General features: G+C 36.6%; 1 protein-coding gene across 4 annotated transcripts in view; it reads right to left on the minus strand.

The window, feature by feature from the left end:
• Positions 1 to 21,096, minus strand: part of shq1 (SHQ1, H/ACA ribonucleoprotein assembly factor) — a 72,530-nt gene that overhangs the window by 41,449 nt on the left and 9,985 nt on the right. For all 4 annotated transcript variants that reach the window (NM_001080600.2, XM_073953114.1, XM_073953115.1 and 1 more), the window contains exons 4-9: positions 20,117 to 20,239; positions 19,845 to 19,996; positions 19,647 to 19,759; positions 17,040 to 17,140; positions 10,141 to 10,298; positions 9,254 to 9,307 (exon numbers count right to left, since the gene is read on the minus strand). In NM_001080600.2, the coding sequence (NP_001074069.2) occupies positions 9,254 to 9,307; positions 10,141 to 10,298; positions 17,040 to 17,140; positions 19,647 to 19,759; positions 19,845 to 19,996; positions 20,117 to 20,239 (701 nt within the window). The remainder of the gene's footprint in view (positions 1 to 9,253; positions 9,308 to 10,140; positions 10,299 to 17,039; positions 17,141 to 19,646; positions 19,760 to 19,844; positions 19,997 to 20,116; positions 20,240 to 21,096) is intronic.

A 21,096-nucleotide genomic window follows, 5' to 3' on the forward strand; every position in this document is an offset into this window, starting at 1 on the left:
TTCTTTAGTAAAAGAAATTAAATGCACAAAGTTCAGTCTTGCGCCCTTTTCTTTAAGTTCAGACTTCGCAAGTTTGATATAAAAACAAACGTCTGAAGACACATCAGAAAAATCTTGAAAGGAAACAATGTACTTTATAAAGCCATTCACATCACCCTGGCTACGTTGTTTCACTAGCTTAACAATAAAATGAAAACATGATATATAATGAACTTCCTGTTTTCATTTTGGTATTAACAAGTAAAAGACACTAAAAATGTTGAGGCGTCATGTAGCTACATATTTATATGACCGTCATCTTCACTGTATGCATATTTATAACAAAACAAAGCCTATAACATAACTGCATCCTTCCATTTTTATTAAAGAATATGAAACATTCCCTCTCTTTTGCTGAATATAATATTTGCTGTGATGGCGACACAGTGGTTCAGTGGTTAACACTGTCGCCTCACAACAAAGAGGTCGCTGGTTCAAGTCCCGGCTGGACCAGTTGGCATTTCTCTGTGGAGTTTGCATGTTCTCCCTATGTTTGCGTGGGTTTCCTCAACAGTAAACATGACCTATAGGGGAATTTGGTAAAATAAATGGTCTGTAGCGTAGGAGTGTGTATAGTTGTTTCCCATTACTGGGTTGCGGCTGGAAAGGGCATACGCTTCCTAAAACATACGCCAGAATAGTTGGCGGTTCATTCCGCTGTGGCGATTTCTGAAATAGAGACTAAGCTGAAAGAAAATGAACGAATTAATGACTTTCAATGCATGTAATAGACTATTAGAAATTCCATGATATTACCAAAATTACATGAACCGTAGGAACCCTGAAACAAAATGACTGTTGTTATTACTATTATTGATGAATTTCAACCATTTGGTCCTCATTACATAGTAAGTACCACACACACATGCACACACACCCCGCTCCAGATCTGTCTATGCATATTACATCAATCATTTTTTAACTCCACTGGTAATTACAGCAATTTGCTCTAATTATTCCCAACGACTTCTCGTTTTATTAGCAGGGTAAATAGTAGGTCAACTTTTAAACACCTTGGCAAACGGCGTGTTTAATTGTAGGCAGCGTATAATCATTCGCCTCGGCGTTCCTCGCAGTCTAAGCATCCACAGACAAGTGCTTTGGGGGCAAAAACACATGTCTTTTTTTCTCTCTCTCCCTTTTCTCTTGGCGTTTTCCAGCCTCCCACTCTCCGCTATTCTCTCAGCAGCTTGTTAAGAAATGCACTCGGAGTCATTCTAGCATGTCATCGTAGCTCATGCACTCCCCCAGGCTATTAAACACTGGTGTAAATAAGCCTGCTAAGGGGGGGGGAGGCTCACGGAAACATTGCCGACCGAGGCTTTACAGTGCTTAGGCAAAACAGAGGGTGGGAGAGAGGAAGAGAAATGAGGGAGATTGAGAGGGAGAGACAATAATAGGGTGTTGAGGAGAAACCACATTAGCATTTCCTGAAGGAAATGCCAGGGCTTGTAAGATAGCTGAAGAATAGCGTTCAAGTTTGAGGACGCTTCAGTTTCAGGTCTTTGTTCTGGAAATGTAATGCCTCAACGGTGGCGTCTATTGGCTGCGCATGAGAATCATCACATAATGCAACACTATCTTTTGCTTTAGATGATTCAGTAGATGTAAAAATGAAACATAATGGGCAAGTAAGTATACCACTAACTGTGAGGAAAAGTACCAATCAGAATTTGTTATCATTTTGTCATCATTTACTCTTTTAGGAGAGACAGATTAGTTGAGAATGAATGATAAAGCCTGAATTTGTGAGCTGGAACAAACAGTTCACTAAAAAAAACATTCACTTATAAGACTTTTAACCAGAAAAACATATTTGCTGGAGGGCAAAATTAACTAAACTACTGACAGGAATTAGGAAGACAGATTTGTGAACGAACAATTCAGTCTGGTTTGATAATGTGGTTTCATGAACTAGACTAACCAATTAGGCAGTGTTGGGGGTAACACATTACAAGTACTTTTTATTTAAGTAATGAGCTCTTCAAAAAATAAATTACTGAATTAAAATTAAAGTAGTCAAAATGAATCACGCAGTCAATGAGAGAATGTGTTTATTGTGAACGCATCAAAGAAAATGAAAAGTGGATTAATTGTCTCAATGGACAGTGATTTTACTTAAGAAAAATAGCACAAAAGTAGCAAACAAATTGCTTTAAACTTTCAATAATCTGTATCCAAGGCTTGTAGAGCTTTGGGGTCAGAGTGTTCTCAGACAACATTATCCTAAAATATTTTTTGATGTATTTTTTGCAGGGTTTCTGCAGGTTTTAGCAAGCTAAACTTAAGACCTTTAAAAACATTTTAAAATGGCAGCTAGCTCACTGCAACTCTTACAAGGTTGGTCACTGAAACCAAGCAGGAATGCACCCGGTCAGTACCTGGATGGGAGACCACATGAGAAAGCTAGGTTGCTGCCGGAAATAGAGTGAGTGAGGCCGACAGGGGGCCTAATGCCCCAGTATAGTGACGAGGACTCTATACTGCTCAAACGAGATGTTAAACTGAGTTCCTTACACTCTGTGATCATTAGAAATCGCAGGATGTTCATCAAAAAAAAAAAAAAAAAAAAAAAAAGTAGGGGTTTGGCATCCTGGCCAAAATTTGCCCACTGCCAGCACTCTGTCCATCATGGGCTCCGAACCCTCCCCATATCGTAATTGGTTTCATCCCTCTATCTCCTCTCCACCAATAAGCTGGTATGTGGTCTGGCGCAATATAGCTGCTGTCACATCATCCAGGTGGATGCTACACACTGGTGGTGGATGAGGAGATTCCCCCATTGTATAAAAGTGCTTTGAGTATCTAGAAAAGTGCTATGTAAATGTAAGGAATTATTAAGACCATTATGAATGAACTTTTAGACTCATACAGGGCTAATTGCTAGGGAGTTTTATTTTTTCAATGGCCCAGTCGGAAAATATTTTTATTTTCCTAATCAAACTTTTGTATATAATTTAATAAATGTAATAATACAATAATAATAATAAAAAAAATGTAAGATATATATTTATTTTAATTCTGAGGAAAGTATTTTAAATAGTCAAAACAAGCGAGCTCGAGTTGTAAACATAATTTTTTTAACATAGCCTTTCTTAAAAGTATAAAAAATAAATAAATAAAAAAATTCAAGGTTTTACAAATTATAATAAACTAAATGTAGTGGTAAATGTAGATAAGTAAACCAATATGGTTAACAGAGTGAAAAATGACATTAAGTAAAAAAGTAAAAAAATGTATGGGTGTTGGCCAGATCGGGTAGCTATACATGAACAAAGAAAAATTCGACCTGTTTAAAAAAGATTTAAGACCTACAACAAAATTTTTCAGTAAATGTAAGACTTTTTTAAAGCCTAAAATTTTGTTTTTGAGATTTAAGACACTTTAAGACTTTTTAAGACCCCGCGGAGACCCTGTTTTAAAGGTAAATGTAGGTTATACGTGCATTGTCATTGGCAAAGCTCCACCAATAAAGACAGAAAGAAAGAAAAAAAAAGTTCTGAAAGAGATAAAGCCTCAGCCTGGTAATAAAAAGTACCACACAAGTAACTTAAAAGTAACGTAACACATTATTTACCATAAAAAGAAATTAAGTAACACAATTAGTTACTTTTTTGGGGAGTAACTCAATATTGTAATGCATTACTTTCAAAAGTAACTTTCCCAACACGGCAATTAGGTGATAGGATACATGCAAAAGAATACACCTAATACCTTTATCAAGAAAAAACTTTTTATGCTGTCATTTTGTCTTGACCATTCACCCAAATTTCTGACAAAAACCAAAAATTTAACAATTAATTCAGCTCAATTTATGAGCTAGATCAACCAATTCATCCAAAATTGCAGATTGCTAATCTCCAACTCTCAAAAAGAACAAGGTCAGATGTCAAGATTGAGTGAATACTCATTTGAGAGAAAAATAACAAAAAAAAGGCTTTTATCTAAATGTTATGAACCACATTATAACAGCTAAACTATTAATATCCTAAATGATCCACACATCAAAGTTAGAATGGTATCTACACTTCTAGATCTGTTCAGACTGAATTAATTGCAGAAGTTCAATACTTCGGGTCGGAGGTTTAGAACAAACCCGACAGGAATGTTTAAGGAATATCAATGCAGCGCTGCCTCGCAAGCACTAAAAAGGAAACGAGAGTGAATGAGGTGAAATGAGGGGGCAGTGAGTTTGTGTGTATGTGTGTGTGTGTGAGCAGGCAGTTGGAGGATGTCATTACCACCCGTCCATTATCAGTATTGCAGTGTAGTGCTGGCTCTCAGCGCTCTGAGCTGGGAGAGGCATCGGGTTACTGGTCCTCATTGTCACACTCGCCGTGGAAATGTGCAGGATTAGGGACTGCTGCCGGCCCAGGAGTCAGGATACACATACACAGATACACACACACAGATACACACAAGGTCTGGGGCTCTACAAACCACACATAAGAAGTTTAAGGTTGGATTTGACCCAGGCTTTGGCATCAGCTTTGGCGCAGGATGATAAAATGTAAATATTTGTCTGCTACATTTCACTATACACACATGCAAATGTATGCAAAGTAGTGATCAGTAAGAGTAATCGAGAACTCCGAAGAGCCACCAATGATCACTTATGAAAACATATTCATTCATTCATTTTCTTTTTGGCTTAGTCGCTTAATTAATGTGGGATCACCACAGCGGAATGAACCGCCAACTTATCCAGCATGTGTTTTACGCAGCGGATGCCCTTACAGCTGCAACCCATCACTAAGAAACACCCAAACACACACACACACACACACACACACACACACACACACACACACACACACACTCACAATGGACAATTTAGCTCACCCAATGCAGCTATAGCACGTCTTTGGACTTGTGGGGGAAACCAGAGCACCCAAAGGAAACCCACGCAAACTCCACACAGAAATGCCAACTGACCCAGCCGAGGCTTGAACCAGCGACCAGCACTACCCACTGCGCCACCAGGCTGCCTCATACAAACATATTTTAAAATAATTTCTTGTTTTTAATATTGTGATTGAATAAAGCTTCTGCTGGCATCAAATTTTCTTTTAATTGCTAAACTTTTATCAAGACATACGATATTATCACAACATTGACTTTAGCTGCAAAAAAGAATACTTTAATGGTTATTATAACAAAAAAAACTTTGTGAATTGTTTTATTGTATATACACATTCAGAGAACACTAATATTTCAAACTAAATTGCAAAAGCATTATAAAGTACAATCGGTAATACTTAACAACAGAATTTTATTGATTATAAATTTCAATTATTAGAATGAACAAGACTTGTAATCAAATCATGACTACAAGTTTAACACATTAGTGGGCATTAACTAAGAAATTTACATCATCTAAAATTATAAAAAGCTTTAAAATTTTCAATAGGACTTTAGTTACATTAAAAAATGTCAACTATTTGTGCGTTATTCAGGGTTTCTGCAGGTCTCACGAAGTTAAAGTTAAGATTTTTAATTCCTTTTTAAGACCATTATGAATGAAATTTTAGAGTTGTATAAGGCTAAATGCTTAAAACTTTATTTGAATATCCTATTTGAAAAAAAAAAGTCACTTACCCTATCAAAAATTATCATAATTTAAAACATTTAATAATACAATAATAATAATTTAACAATAAAACTAAATCTACGTCAGGCCAGTATCTTCAGCATTAAATAAATGGAGAACTTTTAAACAAATGTTACTGTAAGGAAAGTAATTAAATGCTATTTTTAAATGTCGGTGCCAGTGGTGTAGTGGTTAGTGCGTCGACACATGCACTCCGGTGCTTGCGGCGACCTGAGTTTGATTCCGCCTTGCGGTCTTATGCCACTCCTTCCCCTCTCTCTCTGCTCCCCATGCTTTCCTGTCAATTCTCTACTGTCCTATCACAATAAAAATGAAAACCCCTAAAAAAAAAAATAATAATAAAAAAAGCTATTTAAAAAAATAAAAAATTGTTGGTGATTTTATGGATGTTAAAGGCAAAATTAAGACCTGTAAAAGACAATTTAAAGACCTACAACACAATATTTCAGCATTTAGCAATTAAGGCCTAAAATTTAGCTTTTGAGATTTAAGACATTTTAAGACATGTTAAGACCTCGCGGATACCCTAGTTATTGCACAGTTGTTAATAAATCATAGCCTTATAAATATACACACAACATTTTAAACCAATATTTCAGCATGAAATAGGTCAGATAAATCTGTTAATGTTTAAACTACACTAAAAAAGACTTGTGTTGCTTGGTCAAACTACTTATTTAAAATGTGTTGAAACAACACAATTCTTAATTTTTTTGGCAAAACTTAAATGTTTTACGCTCAATCCATTTAAATTAGTAAAAACAACTATGTTAACTTAATTTGTGTAAGGACAACCTAAAGAATAGTGTGAAACCCTGCATTTTTTTAGAGTGTGTTAAGCTAATTAAGCCTTCAATCCTCTGGCACTGCTATGAACACCACTGCAAGTACAAATTTTAGTTAAAATTTAGATTAAAATCAACAGTGAGGAAAAGCCAGATTCATTACAGTAATTATGTTAATATTAGTTAAAAATAAAACTAAATTCGATTAGTTATTAACTCCATTTATTAAAATAATTATGATTTGTAATCAAACCCCGGCTACAATTTTAATGCATTATTAGGAGATTACTAATATCTAAAATGATTAAAAGCTTTGTCGTTTTTAACAAATCATAGCCCTATGAATTCATTCATTCATTCATTTTCTTTCGGCTTACTCCTTTTATTCATCAGGAGTCGCCAAAGCGGAATAAAACGGCAACTTATCCAGCACGTTTTACACAGCGGATACCCTTCCAGCTGCAACCCAGTACTGGAAAACATCCATACACACTCATACACAGACATACACTACGGCCAATTTAGTTTATTCGATTCACCTATCCTGCATGTCTTTGCACTGTGGGGAAAACCGGAGCACCAGGAGGAAACCCACGCACACAAGGGGAGAGCATGCAAACTCCACACAGAAATGCCAACTGGCCCAGCCAGGGCTTGAACCAGCAAACTTCTTGCTGGGAGGCAAGAGTGCTAACCACTGAGCCACTGTGTCACCCTAGCCCTATGAATATTCAGAACATCTTCAATCAATATTTCAGCATGAAGTAGGCCAGATGAATATGCTAATGTTTAGACTATTAAGCTAACCAATAACAAAAAAGTTTCCAATCATCTGCCGCTGCTATGAACACCACTGCAAAAACAATAAGAATTCTTAAAGCACCCTAAAAGTAAATTTTCACAGTATTTTGAAGAGCATTCATCGATATTGAATTATTAATATTGCATACGTGCATTATCAGAATATATTGAACATCGCCCTTACATCTAGATTAAATGAGTCGAAATGTATGAATTCTGGGTGGTGTGGCTTGAAATTCAAGGCATGTGTTTTATATAGCAAACACTGACATTCACCATGTGGAAAATATTGAACGGGAAATAAGTCAACGATATCTCTGTGAATGTGCAACATCTGTCGCTCTTACGCCTCGAGTTCAGCATGATGGACACAAGGCAGAAATGTACATATTTTTGACCTTTCTTTAGACTCTGAGAGCTACTCTTGCTTGTAGTATGAGAAAATCTCCCGGCATTGTGCTGATGCTTACAACATTACTATAGCAACTGAAGTAGATACAACGGATATTGACTGCACTGTTTGAACAAACAGATCAGATTTAATTACTTGCTGAATAGCAGTGCAGGCAATCAGTTCTACAGATCGGATCTGAAAAACAGTGCATGCAAACAAAGCCAGAGTCTATACTGACACTCACTAGCCACTTTATTAGGTACACATTGCTATTACCTGGTTGGTTACCCCCTTTTTGCCAAGTGGTCCTTACATTACAGCATTATACAGTTGATGCAGATTTGTTGGCAGCACATCCAAATCTTCCATTCCACTACATGCCAAAGCGCTCTAATGGATTAAGATCTGGTGACTGTGAAGTCATGTTCAAGAAACCAGTTTGAGATGTGTCACGGTGCATTATCCTTTTGAAAGTACACTATGGTCATGGCTAAAAGCAATGCTATTGCTTAATTGGTAGTAAGGGAGCCAATGTCTGCCAAGAAAATCTCCCCCACACCATTACACTACCAGTGCGAACACTGATAAAAGGAGGATGTAAAGTGGATACACACTTTCAGGTTGTTTACACCACATTCTGACCCTATAATTTAAAAGCAGTAATTGAGACTCATGAGATCAAGCAACCCTTTTCCAGTCTTCTATTGTCAAATTTTTTGAGCTCAGGTAATTATAGCCAATTATAGTATTGCTGTTTTAAGCTGACAAGAGTGGCAGTTGTAAGCTCTTCTGCTGCTGTAGCTCATATGCTTTAAGGTTTGTTGTGTTTTCAGAGATGCTCCTCTGCACCTTGGTTGTAAGTGGTTATTTGCTTTCATTTTGATTTTCGATCAGCTTGACCGGTCTGTCCATACTCCTATGACCTCTGACATTAAGATGGCTGTGTGTGAAAATCCCAGATCAACAATTTCTGAAATTCGCAGACTAGCACACCTTAAAGGAATAGTTCACCCAAAAATGAAAATTCTGTCATCATTTACATGCTTTATCTGTTCACATCTGTTTGACTTCTGTTGAACAAAAAATAACATATCCTGAAGAAGGCTTAAACAATGACTTCCAGTGGGAACAATAAATACTATGGAAGTCAATGCTTACAGGTTATCAGCGTTCTTCAAAATCTTCTTTAGTGTTCAACAAAAGAAGAAACTCAGGTTTGAAGGAGAGTAAATTGTTTTTTTTTAGAGTAGAACTGACAGTAAACTTTTATTTTTGGGTAAATGATCCCTTTAAATCATATTGTTTCCCCATTCTGATGCTCAGTCTGAACCTTCAACAGATTATACAGACTTTATATATAGCTAAACTATATATAGCTTTATATATGCATATAGTTATATGCATGACCGAGCAGTTAAACAGGCAAATGTAATAAATTGGCTGATGAGTATATGTAGGCCCTTAAACCCAGGTCTGGAACCACTTGAGGGAGAGTAAATAGTTTTTTAGACTAGAATGCAGTGTAAATTTTCATTTAAGGGTAAATTATAACTTTAAATCATCCTTCCCATTCGCCTGTTTTTACATTCCATGATGTTTTGATGTGCTAATTAAGGAACATACCTCCAGCCAGCTGAGAGTCCCACTGAGCTTCCTGATGGTCCATGCTGACTCTACCTGCAAATCACAACAGTGTCAGTGATAAAAAATTAAAAAAAAAAAAAACTATTGTGTTTTATTTGACCCTATGTACTTTTTCATTGGTCACACTTTATTTTGATGGTCCGTTTGTTGAATTTTAGTTGCATTGCAAAACATTCCCATTACATTTTAAGTAGACTGTTGGGGTTAGTGTAAGTTGACATGTACTTGCAAGGTTTCTTATAGCCAGTTAAATGTGTTTTAAAGGAGCAGTATAAGCAGATATTAAGCAAACATTCTACTGATACTCAAATGGACCATCAGAATAAAGTGTTACCTTTTAATTTAGTCAATCGGGTTAAAAAAAATTACACTGACAGGAAACGACACTGGATTAAAAACTGTAGTCAATCACACAAGCACCATGCTTCAGTGATCCCTAGCGCTAACCAGTAAGCCACAGCTCCATAGCTGAATGTATCACTTTAGACAAGAGAATGTTTTAAGAAGGTCTGATATGTTTTCTAGCTATTTTTATTGAATCAAAGCCCAGATTTCCAGTGCACTTCTAACATATGTCGAAAGTTTGGGAGCCGATCCAACAGACCCCTTCACAACCGACGCCCTTGCAACATTTGATCACTTCAGATTCAGAAGCCGCGTTTTAAAACAGAACAACGGTTTTCATATTTTCCATACAATTACAGCCATGTGCATCACACACCAAAAAGATTCTTGCGACTGTCTGGAAAACATTACAGGAATGTATTAACTTCCTGGAGCTTTGTTGCATGTGAAAATGCCAACTTGGGCACGCCAAACCCACTTACTCGCAGAGAGATGTCTGTGGCATTCAAAGGTGCACTTACATTGTGCTCTCCCTCTGTAGTGCGCACATCATAGACGTACGCCAAGATGATGTCCACCAAACCCAACCAGACATGAAAGCGCGCTTTCTTATCCAGCAAGTACGAGCGGTTTGTGAATCTCCTCATCTGCTCCCTTTCCTCTTCTGTGAAAGTCATAGCTGGAGGTAAAGAGACAGAGAAAGAGAGACATTCATTGTTGTTCATCAAGTTATCTCAGGGAGATACAGTCAAAGCCGATATCTGACAAATTCACCCTGAAAAACAAGTTTAATGGCAGTGCTCCAGCAAGGGAATGATGGATGCCTCTGCTCCTCTGAGAGATTTAAGAAACAAAAGCATGTTCCCCACAATTATTTTTAAATCAGAGTCGGAGGCGAGGCTTTTGAAGCATAGTAAAGTTACTGCACGGGAAGAGCTTAGTTACAGAGCTTGATTGATGCCCTAAACTGACTTGATACTGCACCAGGGAGGAAGGAGTTGAAGGCAGGGCAGCGAGAGAGAGGAAGAAAAGGGCAAGTCAGCACTTTAGTAGCAGCTGAAAGTGATCCCCTGCTTGGCTGCAGCCCTGCCCCTGATAGAGGCCCTCGTGTGCATGCTTGCATGTCCATACACACACACACACACAGACTTAAAGCTAGTGCTGGCAGAGGTCGACTTCTGGCTCTGTTGGGAGCTGCTGAATTCCAGCGACATGACGACTAAACAGCTCCACCATTTTCCTCCTCTACCTGATTTACCCTCTAACACAGCTGCCTTTGCCTGGCAGGAAACACAGACTCTTGGGAGACCAAAACCAGGAGCTCAGGAGGGAGTTCAGCTCCACCCCTGCTCTAGTCTTCTCTTTATATTACACCATGTCTGTCTGTAAATACTCACTGGCAGCTTTGTGTGTGTGTGTGTGTGTGTGTGTGTGTGTGTGTGTGTGTGTGTGTGTGTGTGTGTGTGTGTGTGTATGTGTGTGTGTGTGTGTATGTGTGTATGTGTGTGTGTGTGTGTAACTGAACTCTTAACACTGCACAAATCACCTTCATTCCAAACGTGTAAGATCATGCTGCTCTATTCAAAACATTACAAGTAAAAGGTGACCAGGGGTTGTGAAAATCCATGCCAAAGAAAACACCACAGGTGGATAGATGTAGCTAAAAATAAATAAAATAAGCCTGTGCATTCCAAGCAATCTCAAATCATCTGACAGATTTAAGTTTAATCTAAATGCATTACTCACTGATATTAGTTGTACATAATCTAGCAAGAAGGTCGCTGGTTCGAGCCCCGGCTGGGTCAGTTGGCATTTCTGTGTGGAGTTTGCATATTCTCCAAAAACATGCTCCAAAATAAGTCTGAAATCAAATACATCTACACATCTTGATATGCAATGAAAGGTGAGCCAATTTGGAATATGGCATGAAAACCTATTTTCTCCACATAAATAAGTAAATAAATAAGTCATAAAAATGATGATGACTTAAAATGTCAAATGAATAACATTAAAACCCATTCGAAAAATAAAAAAAAATGACATAACTCAAAATTAGGTGACATCATTTAATGCACTGTTTCTCAACCACGTTCTAAGAGGATCACCAACGCTGCATGCTTTGTCACAGTCATTACAACTCTCTGAGTCTCTGCTATTGAGCTGATCTGAATCAGATGTGTTTGGTTAAGGACACATGGGCCGTTTCTCAATATGCGTTCTTCAGCAATATTGCGTCCTCATGTGACATCATCTTTAACCATCAAAGTTTAGTTTCAAAACTCAAGAACGCAAGACATTCCCGGATGTGTTCTTGGTATCGAGGATGCGTCGATGCAGATTTGAGCACTGAACTCGCTCTAGATGCCCCAGAAGTCATTGCGAGGTGGGAAGCACAGCATTTCATATAGATTTAATATTAAAGTTCAGAGATATATCTTATTTATCTCAAGAGTTTCCCTAAATGCACCAGTGAAAGTAAACATTACCATAAAAAATCTTAATAAAAGGTATAAACAAATTAAGGGTGTTTATTTGTTGAAATTCGTATTCAAATTTGTTTACAAATTTTTACAAAAACCATTAAGTCAATTGCGATGCTCATTTTGATTAGCTTTTAGTCAATCGTGAGTTTGCGATGCTGTTTTCTCTTTGCACTTTACGTTGCTTTCACTTAAGCAACATCATCAGCTGGAGACAAAGTATCATCAAGGTGTTTTTTTTTTTTTTTTGGCAGATATTTTAGTTTTTCTGTACTGTTTGATGTTTATTTGCAGTTCTTTTTTTAGTAGCAAATTTAATTTTTATTGCTCAAAAAATATTTTTGCTTTGCGATTTTTGGAGATTGCATTAAATTTTTGCTCATTACTTTATTTTTTGTTTGCAAAACTTTTTTTATTTGTCAAGTATATATAGCCCTAGATTGACTCCATACAAATCGGTTCTCTGCGTTCTTGGAATGAAAAACAGTCATGGAAAATGTGCAGAACTGGTGGTCTTTCAGGAACATGGTTAAGAGACACTGATTTATTATATATATATATCCCCAACAGGGCTGCTTTTACATAAATAACAACAATAGTGTTCTAATATGAAATAAAAGTCTTCAATGATTCTCCTAATACTAGTGTATGCGTAACTAAAAATCTTGCCTTATTTCAAAGCTAGCCTACAGACAATACACAAGAGAACCAATTAAGTGTGCATTTTCTTCACCTCCTCCTCATTTTTCTTCCATGGTGCCGAGTGAATTGCATTTCCAGCTGTACGAAAACAAAGGAGTTCTCATGTATTGTGAAGCAGCCAGATTTGAACATATGTCAGTGTCAATGAATTGGCTTGTTCTTCACACAAAGCTATTAAGACTTAGACAGCAAAGAGATATAGGAAAACAGCACCATCATCGGCCACCATGCAGTTTTGTTTCATCAAAAATAGGTGCTGGGACATTTTAAATAAATCTTGAGCTCCACCAAGACCAACAAAAGGTTATGACAGCTTGTCTCTACTTCAAAATAAAAATGGATTACCGTGACTTAACTTTACTGATTTTGTTCAATTAACTCATAACTACATCTAGATTTCCTAAAGTAACTTCATCTACAGACGTTCTCACAGTTTATAGGCATCAATAATGAATTTGTTTTATTTGAGATTACTTGACACATTTCCAAAGCTCAAATTATTGGACACAGGACGTGTTTGCCTTCTTTTTTTGAATGCTGTCATTCATTCTCTGGCAAAAAATGCAATAACAACATCTGACACCACACAGGTGCCCAGACCACAGAACACAAACAGCTATTGGAGTGAGATGGGGGAGTGGAATAATGAAGCGCATACATGCATAAACACATACGGTGAGGCTGTCATCTCCACTGGGACTCAGAGTGTGAAGATACCCGATACACATGGGAAAGCAAGTGCACCACCGCATGAGTGCACACACAAAAATAAAGATATGGTAGATAGGAAAGAAGCAGAAATTTGGATTTACCACAACATGGTGTGATCTCCATGCAGGAAAGCTTCTTATAATGAAACAAGAGAGACTGAAGTCTTTGGTGAAGTCTATTTCAAAAATCTGTGCACTGCATACAATGTCAAGATCATGAATGGGTGCGAGTTTCTTTCTTCCAGCAACCACAAGTGCACCTATTTATTTTGAGAGGCTACAGAGGGAATTCCAGGGGGTGTGGGGGTGTACACAAGGCACAGAACATCATAAGACGTCAATATTAGGTTAGATTTAGGTCATGACATTAGATGACCAAAATTCAATGCCTAGCCAGCTTCTAAAGACATTATTTTGATGTCTAATAACGATGTCAAATTAAGTTTATATTTGGTTGATTTTAGGTTTTGTTGGAAAATGACCAAACGTCTGATGGATGTTATAATTCAGTTCAATTCAATTCAGCTTTATTTGTATAGCTCTTTTACAATGTAGATTGTGTCAAAGCAGCTTCACATAAATGGTCATAGAACCTGTATCAGGGTAGTTCAGTTTTTAGTGTTTAAGTTCAGTTCAGTTTAGCTCAGTTCAGTGTGGTTTGAAGTCATTATTGAGAGTCCAAACACTGAAGAGCAAATTCATCGATGAGTACTTTTCAGATCCTGAACCATGCAAGCCAGTGGCGACAGCGGAGAGGGAAAAAAAAACTTCACCAATAGGAGAGTGAAGAAAAAAAAACCTTGAGAGAACCAGACTCAATTCGGCATTACCATTTTAATTTCTCCGCTGGCCAAAAGATGTTATAGTAAGAACGTCCACACAACGTCAAGGTGTAACACAATTAGACTTTGATATTTGGTTGATTTTAGGTTGGACATTGGACGTTGACCTGATGTTGGTTTTCTGAAATCAACCTGATTTTTATTTCCAAATAAAATCCAATGCCCCACGACATTGGGGTACGTTACTATGGCGTAATGTTGATGTCCTGTGCCTGTACGGTATAGTGGTAGTTATTAAACAACAAACTGAATGTGCAAATTTAACAATTAAAAATTGCCTTCAACTCAGTTAAATTCATGTCCTTACATGATTAATTATACTGTGTGGAGCATAATAATTGTGATCAGTACTTTTGACATTTTTATGCATTTGGAAGTTGGTAGAATTTGAAGAAAAATGCAATGTGTAATTTGATTGTATGGTCCCAAATTAAGGATATATATCTGTGGTATCTTTTTATGTACATAGCAAACTGTGCAACTAATTGTGCAAAGCAAACTGTGCAAACTAATATACATTGATTTGAAAGTTGCCCTTAAAGGCACAATATGTAATTTTTGCTGCTAGAGGCCATGACTAAGTGTAGAATCACAGGAGTTGTGGTCGTCATTAGATCCTACAGGACTCAAAATCGAAAAAAATCACATTTGTGGGGATTTTAGATCCTATTTTAACATCAGGATATAAAAAACAGAGACGTACTAGGTTTATATCACCCCAATATGACTGTGGACTCACCATAACCACACACAGAACTGTCCAAACAGCTTACAAAAGATGATTTTTATCATAGGTTCCCTTTAATGAAAAAACCCTTATATATTCTGCCTTTAAATTTCCTTGATGTTAAAAACTGTGCATATACAAATGTATGGGTTTCTTCTGTATTGACCAGTCATTAATCATGTGACTCCAGTGCCGAAAAAAAGGAGGATAACTTTCTCTGCAAACTCTGGTCACTTATAACGGCCAAATACAGGCAGAATTGTGAATAACAAACTCTTTCTTTTTAGGAGAAAGGGAGTTTACACAATTTAATAAAACAATATTACAATTTGACTTGTAAATATAAGACCAAGACATGTTATTGGCAGGTTGTGTGAGAATCTACCTAAAATCTCACTTACAAAGTAATTAAGCCTTACCGGTTTCTCATAACTAATGACAGGTAAACTATAATAAAAACAAACAAGCTCATCCTAATACCCAAAGAGAAAGGAGCCTAATTAACTTTAATGGCTTAATGAGCCATATCCAGTCAGGAAAGAAAAGCCTTAGAAAACAGCATGGTCGAGCTATTTTGGCATTGATTTGTGTGCACTTCAGTCAAGATGTTCAGAACTATCTGTCCAAGCAATTAGCATTAATTTATCTACCCCATGCACCCAGCATACTGAGGAGCATGACGAATAATGTGCCTGCTAAGTAGCTTTACATTATTACTTGATTGATATGTGTTTCAAAATGTCTCTGCTGTCAATCAATCTTTATATATACCTCCGGTGCTGTTTAATCCTTCTCCCTCATCTGTGATGGGACCAGATGTGTAACCCACCCCCCCTCTTTGCCTCTGCATCAACATATGCTAGCAGCTCAGAGTAATTTCCTCATTCTGTAATCGGGCACTGAGGAATTAGCACTCTGCTCCAGTGATAAAGAACGTGGCTCCCGGCCGTCCCCGCTGTATATGTCTGTGCCACTTTATCACACTTCAATAATCATTGCAGCTTTCAAAATTCTAGACTAGGCTTTGTACAAACGATGCAAAGAGAGAGTTAAACTATATTTAGAATGACTAAATTGTTAAGTGTATATATGACTATATTGTTATTGATATGGTTGATAAAACAACAAATAATGGATAGCTAAAACTAACAAGACAGACAGAAAGATAGATAGATAGATAGATAGATAGATAGATAGATAGATAGATAGATAGATAGATAGATAGATAGATAGATAGATAGATAGATAGATAGATAGATAGATAGATAGATAGATAGATGGCAGGTAAGCTGGCAGATAGAAAGACGATGGATGGACAGACAGACAGACAGACAGATAGATATATAGATAAAAAGACAGGCAGGCAGGCAGAGACAGACAGACCTAGACAGAGATAGAATGCAAAGAATTAAGAGGAAAGAAAGAAAGAAAGAAAGAAAGAAAGAAAGAAAGAAAGAAAGAAAGAAAGAAAGAAAGAAAGAAGCTCTGTATCACAAAAGTGGGCTGAGAGAGGTTGTTTGCACCTCGCTCACTAAACTAAATCTGACTCACATACAGCCTCACCAATGTGACTCAGCAGTTATAAAACATCGACAAAACACATATAAATCATCCAAAAAGTAAAAGAATGAGTGTTAAAACATCTCAAGGCGCCAAATTGCTTAAAATATCCTGCTACGTGAGAACACGACGCTGTTTCTATCTGCCTGACGAGATGATCGGTTTCCGGCAAAGGCGCGCCACCTGCTGACAGAATCTAGAAACTTCGCTTCTGGAAATGCTCCAGGTCTCATTGTAAACTTGGCGACCTCAACTCAACCCGACCCAATTTTCCATCCAGACCCACAGAGAGAAACACACAGGACAAAGCGGTGATTATGCACAGAATGTTTAAATACATTTTAGGCAGTTTAACATTACGTGCTAAAGAAAGAAAATGTGACAAGGTAAAGGTCTCACAGATGTCGTAGCCTGCTGAAGGATCCGGGTTCAGTTTTCTCCACCATGGTTTAAACTTTAGCAGGTTTCTGATCTCCTCCTTGTCCTCATACAAGTTTACTCTGCGTCAACCAAACAGACTCATCAGTCAAATAAAAATACTCACAAAACAAACAAGACATAATGTTATGGATACGTTTCTATTTTTTTGTTTTTGGGATGTTCAATTCAAGTCATCTTTATTTCTATAGTACTTTTTACATTGTAGATTGTAAAGCCCATAATAATTTAATTGTGGAACATTCCACTATTTCAAGTCAGACAAGCAGGAGAGTAGTGTAGAATGGTGTAGTTCTAGTTTAGGGCTGCACAATATATTCTTTTGGCTTTGATATCACAATGTTAGCATCCGCAATTGTCACATCACAGGATCTGCAATGTTCAGTCAGGATTTGTAGACTATTAGGCATAACAATTCAGAACATATAATTTGTGGAGTTATTGCAAAGTTTATCCATAATCAAGGTTGTAAATTCGCTCTTAACATTGGTGGGGACATACAACCTAAGAGCGCATGCATTGAACTACACAAATTCTGTTTTGCACTTTTAAAACATGCCTAAAGTACTTTATAGTATAAAATAAACACTTAACAATACAAATAACAATCTCATTCCATGCTGCAAAAGTCAATTTACATGATTTTACTGCAGTCTGGCTTGAGGAGGTATGAATTTAGAGAAATTTAGAGAGGTGTGTGACGCAAGTTTTATCCCGATTATTGTTTTTCATAATTATGGAGGCCAAAATCAAAACTGAAGTTTAGTTAATTGCACTTGCCTTAATTAATATTACAGTGAACTATCTACGATAAATCATCTGCATCTTTGCACTATTGTTTTTATCTTCACATGTAATTTATTTATTATATATTATTGTATGCTATTCCATCAATAACATTCATATCAAAACTAATTTCTTACAGAATAGAGCTATTTAAGTCATCTGGTGGAATTGTATTTATAATCGCAATGTATATTGCAAAAAATAAATAAATCGCGATGTCATTTTTTCCCGAATATCATGCAGCCTTATTTTAGTTGCATTAAAACAGATTCATTTCAGTTTAGTGTTACGTGTTTGTGTTGTTTGTATTTCCGCCTCTCTCTCTCGCTCTGTTCTCCCATATCTGTTCCATATTCTCAGGTTCTGTTCATTGGTTAATCCATCCGTCAATCATTTCCTTCCTGCTGATGTCACTCTGATGTCATATCTAATAGGTCAAGACCACCCAGCATAACAGCCTGTGCCAGACCACTCACCAGTCCCTTGTTTCTGTTGCTGTGTTTATTCCATTGCATTAACATATCTTTAACGAGACTTGGACGAAGCGGACAGGTAAGCAGGTCACGTGACATACATTTTGCAACTTATAGAACTACTCTTATGTTTTGTACATTATGTAGGATAGCAGGATAGTTCAGAAGACTCTTTGCGTGTATATTATTTTGTTTCATATATTTAGTTAGATGCTTCTGGGGAGATAGATATTGTTTAGGTTTTGTTCTTTTCTTTTCTTTAGCACTGCCCATGTCCCTTCTGCTAGCTCTCTTGTTTTCCCTGTCTTTTTGCTTGTCCCAGTAATGTATATATTGTAAATATTTTAAGTTTTGTTTTTTGCATTAGCTACTTTTTTCTGTATTTTTGATTAATTCATTGTTTTGAAACAAGTCACAGTTTTGGTATATCTGCTTTAGTTTTCTTTTGCACGTCACTCACTGTATATACAGTTAAAGTCAGAATTATTAGTCCCCTTTAAAATTTATTTTCTTTTTAAAAAACTGTCCAAATGATGTTTAACAGAGCCAGGAAATTTTCATAGTATGTCTGATAATATTTTTCTTCTGGAGAAAGTCTTATTTGTTTTATTTCGGCTAAAATAAAAGCAGTTATTATTTTTTTTAAAAACATTTTAAGGTCAAAATTATTAGCTCTTTTAAGCTATATTGATTTTTTGATAGTCTACAAAACAAACCACTGTTATACAATAACTTGCCTAATTCCCTAACATGCCTAGGTAACCTTATTAAACTAGTTAAGCTTTTAAATGTCATTTTGAGCTGTATTGAAGTGTCTTGAAAAATATCTAGTCAAATATTATTTACTATTATCATGCCAAAGATAAAATAAATCAGTTAGTAGAAATGAGTTATTAAAACTATTATGTTTAGAAATGTGTTAAAAAAAAAAAAAAAAAAAAAATTATATATATATATATATATATATATATATATATATATATATATATATATATATATATATATATATATATATATATATATATATATATATACAGAGGGGCTAATAATTCAGAGGGGTTAATAATTTTGACTTCAACTGTACATACATTTATTTTAATTGTACATTAAATGTCAAAGCCCATTCCCCTAAAATAACATCAGGGGTTTGTAACATTTAGTAAAAATATCACTGTTGAAGTTCAGTTCAGTTTAGTTTATTCAGATCACTGTAATGTTCAGTGAAATAATGTTTTACATTTTTTATGTCATTTCAAAACACTGACCGATTTAATGACATTTGATACAGAAATAGAGAAGGCTGACTTACAAGTAATGGTCAGCACAAAATACTGCAGTCTCTGTGTCTAGTCGATTGCGTCTTCTGAGTTCAGCGTTGGTGTTGTCTGGATCCTTCATGTCAATCACCTCATTCAGCTCCTCCTGAATAGCACAATGTAAATGAACGTTAGCCTATTTATCAAAAACTTTTTCAAAAGACCTTATCACCAAGGACAAATGTTCTTACTTGCAGTCTACTGAAGACTCCAGACCTAAGATTTCCAAAGCCGTACTTGTGGTATTCCTTCAGTGTGTCCGCTGGGGCTTCAGTGTAAACCTCCTGTTCGATCTGCCAGTCAAACTCTTCGTCTTCCTCCTCACATCCTTCACCACAGGCCTCTGAGAGAACGCCAGCAGGGAGCGTTCAGAGAATACAGAACGAGAGAAACTTGAAATTAAAATGCCACGAGAACGTGCTGGAAGATGATCAGCATTTTGTAATGATGTGAAGAATTAAACCTGAGTCCTCCACCAACGGTTTGGCAGATCTGGATCCTTTTGGAGCCAGGAGGCTGGTGAGCATCTCCAAACCCTCAAAGTGTTGTCCGGCTGTCTCTTTAGGGACGTGCAGTGTAAATAAACCTGAAACATACACAGAACAATTTTCAAAGTACTCCCATGTAATTCTTCCTTCGTAATCAGAGGTCCTTGTTAATTTCTGCTATTAAAAGGGATAATTCACCCAAACATTTTATTCTGGTTTAAAATAATTTACCTACCCTTGACTTTATTGCAAACCTGCTGGGTTTTTTATTTTGTCAAACACAAAAGAAGATATTTTGAAGAATCTTGGAATTTTTTTTTAATTTGTTTAACCTACTATGGATGTGAGTGAATGATGACAGCATTTTCATTTTTAGATAAACCATACCGTTTAAGATGCAGTTTTTACAATCAGATCATAAGTAGACAGGAAAACATGTTGCAGTTATACTTGGAGATTTAATCCACATCTATTGTCAACTTTTGATCCTTTTTATTGTTTCCTTCACAGGCTTTCTTTATTTAAGGGGAGGGTCTATAAATAGTTTATGTCTGGGCCTTTTCTGTGTATGTGTATAGACAAAGAGGTCAGCTAGCGAAGTACTGTGCAGGTAAACCTCACTCCTCTGGCCTCAAAAGGTGCTCTAGTGACAGACACTAGAGAACATGGTCTTTATCCTCCTTGTGAGAGCAACAGATTCCCAGGCAAAGAATTGTCGGTTCGATCCTAGCTCAGACCAGGTTGGGTGCAGTAGGACCGGTGGGTTTTTTAACACACACACAGACAGACAGACAGACAGACAGACAGACAGACATCTTCAACCACACAAGCATTGTAAAAGAAAAGTCAAAAGAAATCAAATCAAAAGTATTTTTGAACACCTCTGTCTAAGTGACTGGAGAAGCATACATCATAAGAGAAAAGGGTGCTGTTCACCAGAATATTTTAATTAAAA

This window comes from Danio rerio, chromosome 6, assembly GCF_049306965.1.
Source record: "Danio rerio strain Tuebingen ecotype United States chromosome 6, GRCz12tu, whole genome shotgun sequence".
In the NCBI taxonomy this organism is placed as follows: domain Eukaryota; kingdom Metazoa; phylum Chordata; class Actinopteri; order Cypriniformes; family Danionidae; genus Danio; species Danio rerio.